Genomic DNA, 15,777 nt, shown 5'->3' on the forward strand with positions numbered 1-15,777 from the left:
TACAATACTGTATATTGTCTCTTCGTGAGACATGGCCACATTGTTGAGCTTTACTGACTTCCAACGAGACGTTATTATAGGGTGCCATATCAGCATCCTGTCTGTGCATGCAATTTCAGAAAAATTGCAATACCCACAGTAAACTATTCAAGATGTTATTAATAAATGGAAACTTGAGGGACTTAAGACTACCAAGAAACATTCAGGAAGGCATGTAAATTGATGTAAAGGAACAAGAGTCCTAAAAAGAGTCATCTGTGAATGCTGTCATTCCTTTGCACAAATCATCACCAAGGATTTGCACCAGTCAACAGGAGTGAGCTTGTGCACGAAGACCATTCATAGGGAACTCCACAAGTTAAATTTCCATGGCCAAGCTGCTGCATGCAAGCCATTAATAATTTGTTTGAATGTGAGTAAGCGACTTGCTTGTTGTCGAGGGACCCTAGACCATGGAAATGAGTGGTATGGAGTGACAAATCATGCTACACTATTTTTAAATCTGATAGTCATTTCTGGGTGTGGTGTATATCAGGTGAACAGTATTGGCCAGCATTTGTCATCCCAACTGTTAAATTTAGTGGTGGTGGTAGCGTCTTTTCTGGTGATGTTTCTCATGGTATGGGCTCAGCCTGTTGGTAGTTGTGGATGCCATGAAGTACCGGACATTCTGGACAATGCCACACTGCCTACACTTTACCAGTTTTATGGAGATGAATCATTCTTGTTTCAGCACGACAATGCACTGTGCCATAAAGCACTCTCCATTTCGACATGGTTTGAGGATATGGGTGTAAGAATTTGGAGTGGCCAGCTAAATGTCCCGACCTCAATTCTATAGAGGCCCTTTGGGATGAACTTAAATATTAGATTCAGGTTAGAATGACATGTTCAACCTCTCTGTCTGAACTGACCACTGCTTTGCAGGAGGAATGGAAAAATATACCTGTGACTAGTTACTAGCATTTCATTGAAAGTGTGACAAGGAGAGTGCACAGTGTAATTGGGGCCAACTCCTTATTGATTTTGTAGTTTAAAAGGTAGAAGTTTAAGTAGAAGTAGTGTAACTTTCTAGGGTCAATATCCTTAAGGATATTGACCCTAGAAAGTTATGGACACATTGAAAGGATGGAAGGAGGACTTTTCAGAACAATAGAAGGTAAAGTTCCTGGAAAAGAAGGAGGAGTAGACCATCATTGAGATGGATGGATGGTGTGTCTGGAGTGACTGATCTTTAGAGAGTTGAAGCTTCCAGAAAAGCATACGATAGGACCACATGGCGTGAACTTTCAAATCTGCTATCCACTCTCTTTCATCTTATGGGTATCTGTTTACTCCTCGTTCACTATTTCATTCATTGAACTGTCACAATCTTGTTGTTCTTATTGATACTGCTATACTCATCCTCATCGTTTCGCTCCTCCTTCCAAGCCACTATTTGTGTTCAGTCTGTTAGCAATCCACCACAGTGAACTTACTTTTAATGTGCACAAATATATATTGGTGTTTTCTGCAATTCATATTCGACATTTAAACAATTAAAAACAATTAGTAAACATTTAAATAATTACAGAATTTGGAGTGTCCAGCTCAATGTCCCGACCTCAATCCTCAATTATCATGAATGAGTTATACTGACATATAACTCATTCATGATAATTGCTGTTGTACAAAACAGTACTTCTAAACAAATATGAAACTCCCTACATATTTCTTGCAGATATCAGAAAAAGAACATGTTCCTGGTATTTTTTCTCTTTTTTTGATGCATTGTTATTGTACTTTTTGATGTACAGTATAGTTAGTGTTATTTATAGAATTTCTAAATAGTTCTAATAAAATTGTACTTTTTCATATTCATTGAATAATGGATAAGAAAATCTTATTTTCTGATTATTTATATTTCACTTCAAAGAGATGGTTTATTTAGGTAGTTTAAAAACGTAACTGATAATAAAATTGTGTGTGCTTTTTTTTTCTTTCTAGATAAAATGGATGAGAAATCTTTTATTACATGGACTAGGAGTTCACCATAGTGGAATTTTACCAATCCTTAAAGAAGTAGTAGAAATGTTGTTCCAAGAGGGTCTTGTAAAAGTAAATTATCTTTCTGTCTATGTGTGTGTGCGCGTGCGCGCGCCTATTTTTTGTTTTTTCATACAATCACATCCAAGCATACTAGCAGATGATTTTGAAAACTGTTGGTATATTACAGTGTATCCTAGTATTGAAGGTATTTTTCTAACTGTTTTTAAACAGCCAAAGAAACACAATAAATGTTGTATGTGTCCCTGTTGGAAATCATTTTATATTTTTAAACATATTAACCATGCTACCGGCCAGGACGTATATATACGTCCACATTTTCATGGATGCAAAGTGCATATTAAAATTGTAATACAATTAATATTACATTGAAATTTATGATGAATACGAAGCTTTTGAGGATGCATATTTGATCTTTAATGGCCGGTAAGGTGGTTAAAGCAAAGGCAGTCACAACCTGAGATAATTACTGTATGCCCACCGATGCAAGACCCTTCAACACTTCTGCACATGTCAAAAGAAGGGGAATCCATTCCGATAATAGGGTAATCAAATCCATCTTGTGGGATGAGTTGTTTATTATTACATGTCGGAAAATTAACTTTTCTTTTATGAACATTGTAGTTTTTAAAGTGGTAACTATTTTGCTTGTATAACAGTTGGAAAATTTTACATTTAAAGCATGTGATTTTGCATGTTGGTGACTAATTCGTACATCGTTTATTTCTTTTTCCCCTTCAGCATGAATTGACTCTTCTTTTGCAGGTTGCCAGACTAGGCTCTCGGATCTGTGGTCAGACTATACATGTTTTGATATGGCTGATGAAATTTCTGACTCTGAATTAGTTGATTGAGTCTTGCAATTGAAAAAACCTCAGAGAAATAAAAGTTCAAAAGATACCAAAAATTCAGCATGTATCCAATGGCTCAAGTCAAAAACTCCAGCATCTTGCTCAGCTTGTACTACAGCTTGCAATAACTGCAAGAAAATGAACAAATCCAAAGCAGACTTTGAAAGGCTATTCTCTCTCCATGGTGGATCTCAGCTAACCTCACCCACCTTTCAACTCAGGTATGAAAAAGTTCGGAGAAACTCAAGCAGTTGATGTTGATATTTTCAAGGCATTCGATAGTCTGGCATGGTGGCCTTCTTACCAAGCTTCCATCTTATGGTTTTTCTTGGTGAGTGAATTGCCACGCCACTTTTCTCTATTCATGGTCATGGCAAAAAATTTAGTTTCATTATATTTTTCAGTCAGAGCTGGAGTACCCCCCCCCCCCCCCCCCAGAGGTTCTATGCTTTAACTCTTTGTCTTCCTCCTATACATCAATGGGTATCCGGAGAGTTCATCGAAAAACAGTTTACCGAAAGACAATTCATCGAACAACAATTCATCGTAAAAGCAATTCACCGAATAAACAATTCATCGAAAATCAGTTTATCGAACAACAATTAATCGAAAAAGCAATTCATTGAAAGACAATTCCCCGAAAAAGCAATTCACCGATGAGCAGTTAATCGAAAAGACAATTCATCGAAACGCAATTGATCGAAAAACAACAATTCATTGAAAAATCACAATTCACGAAAATACAGTTCACCGAAAAATGAATTATAAGGCATGTGGGGGCAAACATGTGTGTGCAATTTTTTTTTTTGTTTGTTTTGGATTATTTTGAGAGGTATATATCTTTTTATTATCCTACTATTTATCCTACTTCATTTGGAAAGCGATTTTTTGGCGGGGCATACTGGTTGCAGTGAATTATATCTACTGAGGCAGGTATAGTTGAGATGTCAAAAGAACATTTCATAAAGGGATTTCATCCTCGTGAAAATTTTTAGCTCATATTCTAACCGTTGATGAAACATGACTTCGTCACTATGACCCAGAGAACAAACAACAGTCAGTGGAGTGAAGACATAAAGGTTCTTCATGGCCAAAGAAGTTTCGAACCAAACAGTCAGCAGGGAAAGTTCTTGCCATTGTCTTTTAGGATATGGATGGTGTAATCCTTACCTTACCTCGAGAAAGGTGAAACTGTTACAGCAGCTCTGAAGAAATTGAAGGAGGTACTGAAGGAAAATCGGTTCGAGAAAGTAAGCAGAGGTGTGTTGCTTTTGCAGGACAATGCACCTGCTTATGAAATCCAACAGAAAATATACGACTTGGGATTTCAATATCTACCTCAAACATCATATTCACCAGGACTGGCCCCAGGGCCAGCCCTAGCAATTTTGTCGCCACATGCAGTAGCATATTTTTCCGCCCCTTCCCCTTAAAAAAAACTCTTTTAATGACGTCTTAAAAGCCATGGTATTAATCTAGGCTCCAACATCTCTGATCATAAATTCTAAATAGCAGCATTTAGAATTTATAGCATCCTACGTTTATCAAGGATGTCAAGCGCCTTTATCAGGGCGTTTAACCTGAAGGTGAGTTAGCCTGTCTCATACGAGGATGGAAGGTTTTTCCTCTCTGAAACTTGGTTTTTTCTTGCCGAAAAACAAGCGAACCGAATTGGAAAAACACGCAGGGATTTAAGGCCAGTCGCTTCTTCCTTAATTCAAAACAACTCAACCCAATTCCAGTTTCCTTTAGCACTGTGTTTTCTAACTGTGATCTGCCGACCACTGGCATCCTTCAAAAGTCGAATAAGACTTCCAACCGCTGCTCATCTAAATATAACACCAAATGAGTATGCTTCTAAAAGGTTTACAGGTTTGTTTTTTACGACTCTTTATTCATCATTCCTATTTTTTTATTTACCTAGAGAATATTTTAACCTTTTTTTTTTTTTTTTTAACAAACAGCACCGATCACCTCCTCAAAACCCAGAAATATACCCGCACATATACTCATTAGTATTCTTAGCCTATTCCTTACCTTATTAACTGCAATTACTTGCTTTCGAGGTTATTCAGGAGATAAGTGCACGTGTCACTCCTGTTGTTGAGGAGTTAATAACAGAAACAGGAATAAATAAGTAAATAAAAAACATGATTGAAAAATCTTCAGGAATGAATTTTTTCCAAGTTTTCCAATATTTTTGCTCTGAATTCCTGTATATTTTATTATTATATTGTGAAAAATATTTACATCAAAGAATCAATTTATTATTATTATTAGTAGTAGTAGTAGTAATATTAATGATTAATACTATTTTCCCTCACCCTCCTCAATATAATGATTGTTGATATAGCAATGCAGCTTTACTAAGGAATAATTACAGAACAATATGGATTCTTATTGTCTTTCTTGTCCGATTTGCCTATTTCCAGGAGGATAAGCCTAGTCATCTCAGTATTAGGCCTACTAACTTACGTTCAGTAAATTTATTTATTTATTACATTTATTAATGAAAAAATTTTATTTGGATTCCGTATTTGAAACTTTTACAAAAAAATGTCGAACCGTACCAGTTTTCAGTTCAGCTATATTCGGGGCTACAAAGAAAAGTGTCGAAATTATGTATTACAATAACTTGCAGACTTAGCAGAATTCGCAGAAGTTTTCAGAACAAGAAGCTGAATGCACAGTTCAGTTTTAGTTCGTAATGGATCACTTTTATCATGACATTTCCGTAAAGAAGTTCCTAAATGATATTAGCAATTTCGCTCTGGATGGATCAAATTTAATGACATTTTTAATTTCAATCGACTAGACTTATTGTGACAAAATTTGATAGAATGAATTTCTTAGCCTATTCCTCCCCTTATTAACTGCAATTACATGTTTTTGAGGTTATTCGGGAGACAAGTGCATGTGGTACTCCTGTCTTCCCTATAGATAAATCGCTAACTGTACGATGAAGCAGGATGTACACTTACATTAAATGTTATAAAATGCAAGAAAATAATTATTACGTTTTAATGCCCACTTCCATATGTTGTCTGTATCATGGGTAACATACCGCATTGTTACTGAACATTTTCTAAACAAGAGTTTGCAAGAAAAATGACTTTTCGATGAATTATGGAAGAATTTATCGAAAAATTTTAGGCGAATTGTTTTTTTGATGAATTGCATTTTCGATGAATTGTCATTCGAGGAATTGGTCATTCGACGAATTGCCATTCGTTAAATTGTCATTCAGGGAATTGTTTATTCGGCGAATTGCTTTTTAGATGAATTGCTGTTCGATGAATTGTCTTTCGATTAATTGTTTTTCGATGAATTTGCCTGTAACCACATCAATGATCTCTTTCTCTCTCTCTAACATCTAGTCCAAATCATAGCCTTGCTGGTGACAGTACTCTCCATTTTTCTTCTTCATTTACAAAACTTGTAGTGCTCATGTGGTTCAGGGTTTAAAATTTTTTATAACTAGTGCTTCAAACACCATGGTAAGGAGACAGAAAAGTCTCCTGAAATGTTAATGCCATCAAAATGCAATTTTGTCTCTTTTTTTTTCCAAAGAAAGAGCATGCTTCACTCTCCCTCACTTTTGACAATATTTTGGTCCAATCAGAATCATCAGTTGACTTTTATGTCATTCTGCCACAAATACACGACATTCATGGACTTTTCTTCTTCCAAAAAAGCTTGGTATTATTTTTAATTTTAAACAATATTTCTCTTCTTCTCAACTTCTGACACTGTATAAATCTCAAATGTACCCAACCTGACAATATTGTTCTCAGGTTAGAACATATTTGGGGCAGTGACCTAAAACTTTCCTCAGAATGTTTGATTATATTTAAAAGAGAGCTATTAGCTTAATCAGCGATCCTGTCTGAATGACTCACTCCTTTGTTTTCCCTTAGATTCTCTATTGCTGTATTATGTCTTTTCTATGATTATTTCCATGGATGCTGATCGAGTGAACTGGCCACTGCCAATCCTTTGTGTTTCTGTAATCATGCAGGGACATGAGTGGCTGGTCAGCATCTATATACAGTTTAGCTCCACATTTATTGAACCACCTGCTCATTCTTCTCCTTCATTCCATATACCTTTGATCTTTGGAAGAGCCTTTCCCCGTATTGTTTTCCAATGATTACAAAGCTCAGATCTTCAAGAAACACATAAACCAATTCCTTTCTTCTCTCTAACCACTTGTCTGCCCATGGTGCTATCTCATCATAAGGTTGGTGACTTTGTGTGTGTGTGGAAGTGGAAGGGGGGACTGATATAAAAAGAAAAAAAAATACTCTCTTTGAGATAGCTCTAAAAAGCAGATAGCAGACATGAAATGAAAAACTAGTATTGATTTATGGAGTGGGTGAAGATTTCATTAGTTGTTTAGGACTGGATGAGAAGTGGAATTTCAAATATTCTAGTTAAGTTACTATTGGAACATAAGTGTTGCATTTTGAATGTGTACAGAAATTGCTATTTTAATCTTCTTGTTTCATAAGATAGTTGTATAATATTAAATTTTCATTGACATTTAACTTTGAGAAAGTTTTATAGACCTCCTAAGTGCAAGTCCTTGCTTATTAGCAGATTGAAATAGATCAAAGTGTGACATATGCTCTCTAGGTCAGAGCTTCCCATTTATTTAATCCTTAGTTCACTCATAGTATTAATGCACTATAGGTTTTCAACCTTTTGTGGATTTCTTTATCATGCACACACACACACATGCTACTTGGAAAGAAGTCAACATCCCCCCATGGACAATGTGCATCTTGCCATGCAACAAGTCACTTGTTTGTTAACGACATAAGCTGGAGAATATGCTGTTCACAATTCATTGTAACTGTGTCTGGGTGAAATGGCTACAAGAAGGGAACTGATGGAGTTTGAAAGAGGCATTGTAATAGGGTGCCATATTGCAGGCCTATCTGTTCAGCAAATTATTGACAGATTGGATAATCCAGTTCAACAATCAGTGATGCCATACTGAGATGGAAGTGAGGATCAAGTGCTACCTGCAGTGGGAAAACCCACCACACACATGAAACATGACTGTAGGGTACTATGAAGGATAATATATAAGAACCTGTTTGTTGACCAACATGTTGAATGTGGAGTTTTGGACATTGACTGGAACATGAATCTGCACAAAAAACATTCAGAACCAAGACTCCCCACATGGGTTTCCATGGTGGGATAAAATATGCAAAACCCACATTACCCAAACCAACATTCAGCTTTTCTTCAGTGGTACAAAGAATGTACAGTGGGATGTGGAAGCTTGGAAAACTGTTATGGAGATATGAATCATTCTACACCCTCTATGAAGCAATGAATAGGTGGGTTTGGTGGATGCCTGGTGAACATTTCTTACCAGAGTGCATAATCCCAACCATGAAATTCGGAGGTGGCAGTATGATGGTATGGTCCTGGTTTGGTTTGGACTTCTGTTTGTGGTGCCAAGAACATTGAACTCCTACAGAGGTATATGAACATTCTCGACAGTGCAATGCTTCCTACTTTATGGCGTTTCTACAGAACTTACCATTGTCTCTTTCAGCAAGAGAATGCACTTTTTCATAAGGCTGCTGAGGTTTGTGGACATGAACATCACCACACTTGACTGGTCTCGACAGAGCTCTGATTTCAACCCTATTGAACATCCATGGGATGAACTGGAGCATTGACGAGGTCAAGGGCCATCTGCCCTACAACAGTCAGACCTCATTACATGCCCATAGGAATAATTGACCCAAATTCCCATTGATCACTATCATACGCTTGTGAAAAATATGTCCTATAAGATTGCTGCAGTCATCGTAGTGAAAGGAGAACCTACATCTTATTAAGTGGGTGCCATGGCTGTTTGCTCATACTATGGTGTCCATTATCTTCTTTCCAAGCTGTGTGTGTGTGTGTGTGTGTGTGTGTGTGTGTGTGTGTGTGTGTGTGTGTGTGTATAAAAGATTGTTGAGCATTGCTTATACTTGAAGATATAATTCAAAACTTATAGAAAGTGGGAAGAGCACTAAGCAGAAAAATTATTTTTGTCAAAGATTTTTTCAGTTAACATGTTGTTTAATTTGATTTCTAAGCTTTTTAAAAATAAAACATATGTGATTGTAGTATTATTTCTGGGAAAATTCCCATGTTACTCCTCTAAAATAAACTATTATTTTAATGGTTAATATAGCCTACTTTCGTTTAGGAGTATCCCTTTCTTTACAATGTCATTGGCTGTTTACTCAAATCTTAGGGCATTATTGAAGTGTTATAAAACTAATATATGAAGAGTAATATAGGAAATTCAGACTTACCTTTTTGGATGTTGTTTTCTGTCTCCTTGACCAAGTGATATGCATTCATCTACTGTTAAGCTGTTAAAGGAAGGGGATTTTGGGAAAGTGCTTGGGGAATTATTTGAAAAAAAACAGGTTTTTTATATGTATAATATTATTATTGTTATTAATGGTGGGTAGAGAGCATTTGAGAGGGGTGAGCGAGAGAAGGATCTGAAGATAGAAGTTATATTTTGGGGAAAGAGGAGGGATTGATGGGAAAAATTCAGGGCAAGGAGTAAAGGGATGTGAGCCATTTCGACAGTCTGTCATCTTGCTAAAAAAGGTATGTCTGAATTTCCTATATTACTCTTCATATATTAGTTTTATAACACTTCGGTAATGCCCTATAATTTGAGTAAAGAGCCAATGACATTGTAAAGAAAGGGGCACTCCTAAACGAAAGTAGGCTATGATTCTAGTAGCAAGACTTATACGTTGGTTAGACATAACTGGTAATTAGTTTACGGAATTAACAACGCATATAAAGTATATTAATTAAAGGTAACTTTAATGAATAACTTCTATATTTCGGCAACGTCACATTGCCATCTTCAGGAACATAAAGATATGGTATGTGCACTCAGGAACTAACACAAAGCAAATGAGGAAAAAAGCAAGAAACTAATATTGTTCCTAAAGTCCTGATGGTGCCCTCTTGTGGGCTAATTTGGTAGTCTTGGCAGTTGGGCTGAAGTTCTCATAATGAAAGTCTCCCAAATTTGGGGCAGTTTCATGCGCCCAAATTTGTTGAGGTTAGGAACGTTTTTTAGAGCTGCTGAAGATTCTTGAATAATCTTTCATATTTAAACTTGCTGCGATGAATTATTTTTGTTTTCTTCCAACGAATTTTATGGTGGGTATCTAAGGCATGGTCTGCCAGCCCAGAGCGGCTGTACTGGTGAAACCGGATGTAGTCTTGGTGTTCTGAAATCCTGATATTTGTTGTTCTGCCTGTTTGGCCAAAGTAGGACAATTTGCAGCTGCAAGGGACCTGGTATACACCGGGTAGGTCTAGGGGAAGTGGTTGGTCTTTGGTAGAGCGGATAAGGGATGCCAACTTTTTATATGGTCTGTAACAGGAAGTAAGGTCATATTTTTTGAGGATATTGGTTATTTTCTCAGAGGTGCCCTGGATGTAGGGGATGGTGATAGACTTGGTGTAATCTTTATTGTGGAGGGGGGGAGGGGGTTGTGGTTTACAGGTTTTAGTATTTTTTGGATTTTTTTGGGGTTATAGCCATTGGCTAAGAAAGTGTTGAGGATGTGGTTTAGTTCAATAGTCAGGGCCTTGTCATCTGAGCAGATTAATTTTGCCCTGTTATATAGTGTTTTTATCACCCCATATTGTTGTGAGGGGGGGGGGATTGCTGGTGAATGTATCTCCCAGTGTGGGTGGGTTTTCTGTAAACAGAGAAAACCAAAGATTCATCAAGCTGGCGGGTGATTAAAGTGTCTAGGAAAGGGAGGGTGTTGTTTTCCTCTTTTTCTAAGGTGAACTGGACTCTGGGGTGTTGGTTGTTTAAGTGTGCTAGGAAGGAGTGGAGTGTGTCTGAGCCATGTGGCCAAATAGCAAACACACCATCCACATAACGAAGCCAAAAGTGGGTTTTTGTGGGGCGGAGTTTAAGGCTTTTTCTTCAAATGTCTCCATAAAGAAATTGGCCAAGGGTGGGGAAAGTGGTGAACCCATGGCTGTCCCCTCTATCTGTTTGTAGAACTTTCCTTGCCAAACGAAATAGCCTGAGTTCATTGTGGGCTGAGATATCGGGAGGAAACTTGGCTCGGATGAGCTCTAGGGTTTCTTTGAGTGGGACATTAGTGAATAGGGAGGAGACGTCAAAACTGACCATTATGTCAGTGTGTTGGAGTGTGATTTTTTTCTATACTGGCTTTAAAGTGGGCTGAGTTTTTTATGTGTGATGGTGTGTTGCCAGTGTAGTGTGTGAGCGTTTTGGCTAAATGATTGGCTAATTTATGTGTGGGGGAATCAATGCCATCCACTATGGGACGCAATGGCACATTTTGTTTATGTATTTTTGGGAGTCCATATAATCGGGGGGGTCTAGAGTTATAAGGTTTAAGTTTGTTGGTGACTTCCACAGGCCAAGAAGTGACTTTCTTAAGGAGTCTGTGGATAGTTCTAATCTGAGAGCTGGTCGGATTATATTCAATGGGGAGGTAAGTAGTACGGTCTAGTACTAAAGAATTTAGCTTACCTTTGTACTCTTTTTGATTGAGTACCACAGTGGCGCTTCCCTTATAAGCTTTGGTGATTACTATTTTTTTTGTTGTTTTTCAATTCTTGTAGGGCTGTATATTCGTTTTTGGATAAGTTGGATTTTGGAGGTTTGGCTTTAGTGAGAACACTGACTACATCCAGTCTTACGTTGTTGGCGATATGGTTAGGCAGGTTGCGAATTCCACGCTCTATTTGGATCATGATTTCTTCAGCAGGTATCCTTTTAGGAGCTAGGGCGAAATTGTGACCACGTGAAAGTGCGGTGAGTGCTTCAGGCTTTAAAACTGCCGACGAGAGGTTGACTACAGAGTTGAGTGGTGGCTGAGGTATGGAAGTAGAAGTCTTTGTCAGGTTTTCGTATTTTTTCATGTGCCGACTACGTATTTTTTCGAATTCCTTTCTTGCCGATGCGCATGAGATGTCATGAAGTATAGACCATGGATCAAGGCTGAGTGTATTCGAAAGCTCTTCCTCTAGCGCCCGTAAGGTTTTGTTTTCATCGGCAAGGAGAACGCGCGTCGCGGTAATTTGTTCTCTTAACAGGGCGAAGCTAGTGCGTAGAGCTTTCTCGGAAGTAAAACGGTGCTTCAATTTGACACAATTAGGGATCACTTTGTTATCCCAGCAGCGTTTTAAGAACGTCAGACGATTTATTTGCCTCGATATCTTCAACCTCGATTTGCCGTATTGACGGGCCTTTCGTGCGATTGCATCTCCGTGGATGATCATGATTCTAGTAGCAAGACTTATATGTTGGTTAGACATAACTGGTAATTAGTTTACGTTAGACATAACTGGTAATTAAAGGTAACTTTAATGAATAACTTCTATATTTCGGCAACGTCACATTGCCATCTTCAGGAACATAAAGATATGGTATGTGCACTCAGGAACTAACACAAAGCAAATGAGGAAGAAAGCAAGAAACTAATATTGTTCCTAAAGTCCTAATGGTGCCCTCTTGCGGGCTAATTTGGTAGTCTTGGCAGTTGGGCTGAAGTTCTCATAATGAAAGTCTCCCAAATTTGGGGCAGTTTCATGCACCCAAATTTGTTGAGGTTAGGAACGTTTTTTAGAGCTGCTGAAGATTCTTGAATAATCTTTCATATTTAAACTTGCTGCGATGAATTATTTTTGTTTTCTTCCAATGAATTTTATGGTGGGTATCTAAGGCGTTTCAAGGAGTTAGAGATGATAAAGGTGACATGAAAACGGGAGAAAAAGATATCCTTGAAGTATGGAGTAATTACTTTGAAAAACTTTTAAATGAAACAAGCAGTGATGACAGCATAGTGGTAAAAAACACTGACCAGGCATGCAGTCAGGAATACATATCCATACTTGAAGTACAAAAAGCCATCAAAGGCTTGAAATGTGGAAAGGCATCAGGAGTAGATGATATTCGACCAGAAATGCTGAAGTATGATGGTATAAGAGTCTTACAGTGGCTGCACTGCATAGTTCAGAAGGCCTGGACAGAGGGACGAATTCCCGATGATTGGAGTAGAGCTCTCATATTACCCATATATAAAAAGGGAAATAAAACTGCATGTGAGAATTACAAAGGTATTTCCCTACTGAGTGTTCCTGGCAAGATCTATGCAAGTATACTTGAGAAATGGTCGAGAAGAATTGTGGAAGAAAAGCTTGGTGAAGAGCAAGCTGGATTCAGGCCAAATAGAGGCTGTCAGGATCAGATCTTCACTTTACGACAAATAGTCGAGAAAGCATGGGAATATAACAAAGATCTGTATTTAAGTTTTGTCGATTTTGAAAAGGCATATGACAAGGTGCCAAGAGAGAAGCTATTCAATACGCTGCAGTTATATGGTGTCAATGGGGCATTATATCAAGCAATACTTAGTCTTTATTTGAGTTGTAAGTCAGCAGTTAGAATTGAAGGAAGTACAGGAAGATGGTTTAAAGTAAATCTGATGTCACACAAGGATGTACATTAGCCCGTCTGTTATTCATTATCTATATGGATCACATTATGAAGGAAAGTGGTATTAAACCTGATATCAAAATTGGAGATGTTAATGTCAGCTCCTCTTTATGCAGATCATGTTATACTTCTAAATAAATCTGCTACAAGTCTACAAGATTCCCTGACTTAATTGAATAACTGTTGTAATATATATGGTATAAAGGTCAGCAATAACAAGACAAAGACCATGAAAATAAGGGAAGCATTGAAAATATCAACTTTGTGAATGGAGATCCTACAGAACAAGTAAATCATTTCTGCTAATTAGGAACGATTTTTAGTGAAGATGGTAAATTAAATATAGAAGTAGACAACCGAATCAACAAAGCTGGTATGGTAGGCAGTGAACTGAATAAATTTATATGGAATAAGAGAGAAATTAGCCCAAACACTAAATTAGCTGTATACAAGACAGTGTAAAAACTCGATGCCGCATAAATTTTCTTCCATTTAATGCATCGACTCTTTACAGAAAGGTCACATCTTGAAACCTTGTATTTCTATTCGTTTTTGTAAACTATTGTGTATAGAATATGAAAAGCCCAAAGGGAATTAGCTTGCTCCTTACCTGAACAAACGATGTAAATTGGTGAAGCCAAGGGCAACTCCTTGGAATTGGAATGTTGTTGTTTGAATTTTGTTTACGAGTTTAATCTCAGGTGACCTTCAAGGTCAGTACAGAAAGGGGGCGGCGAGAATCAAATGTAAGTTCCGCAGGCCACCAAAAATCGGATTAAAGACATGATAAGAGGTCTGCGAAAGTTTGAGAACCATGAGTCACATGATGATGTCTGGGGTTCTCATAAGTGTGCAAGATTTGCACGGGAAAGTAAGGGGATTCCAAAACTTAATGCAAGGTTCGAGGAGAGAGGAAAATATAAGGCATAGATCTTAAGACAGAAAGGAGGAAATTGGAAATTTTCAACACCAAGGACCAACATCGAGATTAAGGTTCGAGAGGGAGCATCATTCAGATGCAGAGTAGTTCGAGGGAGGTAACTGGAGACTGCTATTCCATGACCCGTTCAAGTGCAGTAATGAGGATAACCAGAGGCGATTAACTTAGGAGAAATCGAACCAAGTCGGACCAGATGCCTTGCCACTCAACCAAGTCTGCACATGCCCCGATAGCCGTGATCCTTCACCCGTTCGTTCCAGACGCAGGGAAATCCTTCCACACATCCCGCTAGCTGACTCGATGGTTTCATCGGTACTCTGAGACCCTGAAGGAAGAAACTTAAAATACGAGACGGAAAAGGACCCTCAGAACGTCGAGACAAGCAGAGAAGAAGAGTGCACCAGAAGTAAAAAGCAAGGAGTTCATGCGAGTCATTTTATTGCTGTTAAACTTGTGATGTAAGAGAAATTCCTAATGGATTGCTAGGATTGATAGAATAAGATACTTATAACCTATGGGTAACTAGTGCATTTATCAGAGTAAATTTTGTGAAAAGGTGTAGAACTGAGTAAAGCTAATTTCCTAAGGAGGTTTGGGCTAAGAGATCAATTTGATAATTGTGTGTATTCCTAGTATCTTTTGTGCTAATGAGTTTATCTTGTTGTTTAAATCATGCCATTATTTGAAATTGAGATTAAGATTTTTGCTGAAGTGAATATTATAAACTAATTGAATAGTTACAAGATATTGCTTTAACAGTTTTTATAAGTTGCATAACTGGAACTGAGATTACAGAGGGTAATTCCCATGATATATGTATTGTAATATTCTCTATAATTGGTAGCTATTAAACGTGTGTGTTAATTACAATCAAAACATGTTGTCTGATCTCACTTTGCAATGCACTTATCCCAAATAATTCGCTCCTATAAGCGGGGAATTAAAAGATAGTTAAAGATATTGATAGAGGACTAAAAGAAGCCACAACTGTTAAAATTTTTGGATAAGATTATTATATGTGATTAGGATCTACCGGAAGTACCCATATGCCTTGCACCATATTGAGATATAGTGGCACAGTAAAAAAAAAATCAAATAAATTTCTATGCTTTTCAGGTGTGAGGAATACAGCATTACCGAAGGTAGAATATTAATTGAGAGATAGACTAGAATAATAACAAGATAAGCAAGCATGAATCAAGTTAACGTAATATCGTAGCATAGATAGGATAAAAGTGACAAAACAATAAAAAGCAACATAATATTACAACAGTGTTCAAACCAATTTTAACTTATGGAGCTGAGAGCTGGGTTAGAAGTAAAACATACAAGTAAAACATGTCTCATATCTGTGGTCTCTAGACTTGACCAAAGTCTAGAGACCACAGATATGATTGATGCCA

At 37.5% G+C, this 15,777-nt stretch overlaps 1 protein-coding gene across 1 annotated transcript in view; it reads left to right on the plus strand.

The window, feature by feature from the left end:
- tst (superkiller complex helicase subunit twister) overlaps nt 1-15,777 on the plus strand; it is a 362,155-nt gene that overhangs the window by 236,517 nt on the left and 109,861 nt on the right. Inside the window, exon 17 of the mRNA XM_090399997.1 lies at nt 1,987-2,097. Within this exon, the coding sequence (XP_090256123.1) occupies nt 1,987-2,097 (111 nt within the window). The remainder of the gene's footprint in view (nt 1-1,986; nt 2,098-15,777) is intronic.

Source organism: Typopeltis vanoorti, chromosome 1 (assembly GCF_054136105.1).
Source record: "Typopeltis vanoorti isolate ZY-2024b chromosome 1, IOZ_Tvanoo_1.0, whole genome shotgun sequence".
In the NCBI taxonomy this organism is placed as follows: domain Eukaryota; kingdom Metazoa; phylum Arthropoda; class Arachnida; order Uropygi; family Thelyphonidae; genus Typopeltis; species Typopeltis vanoorti.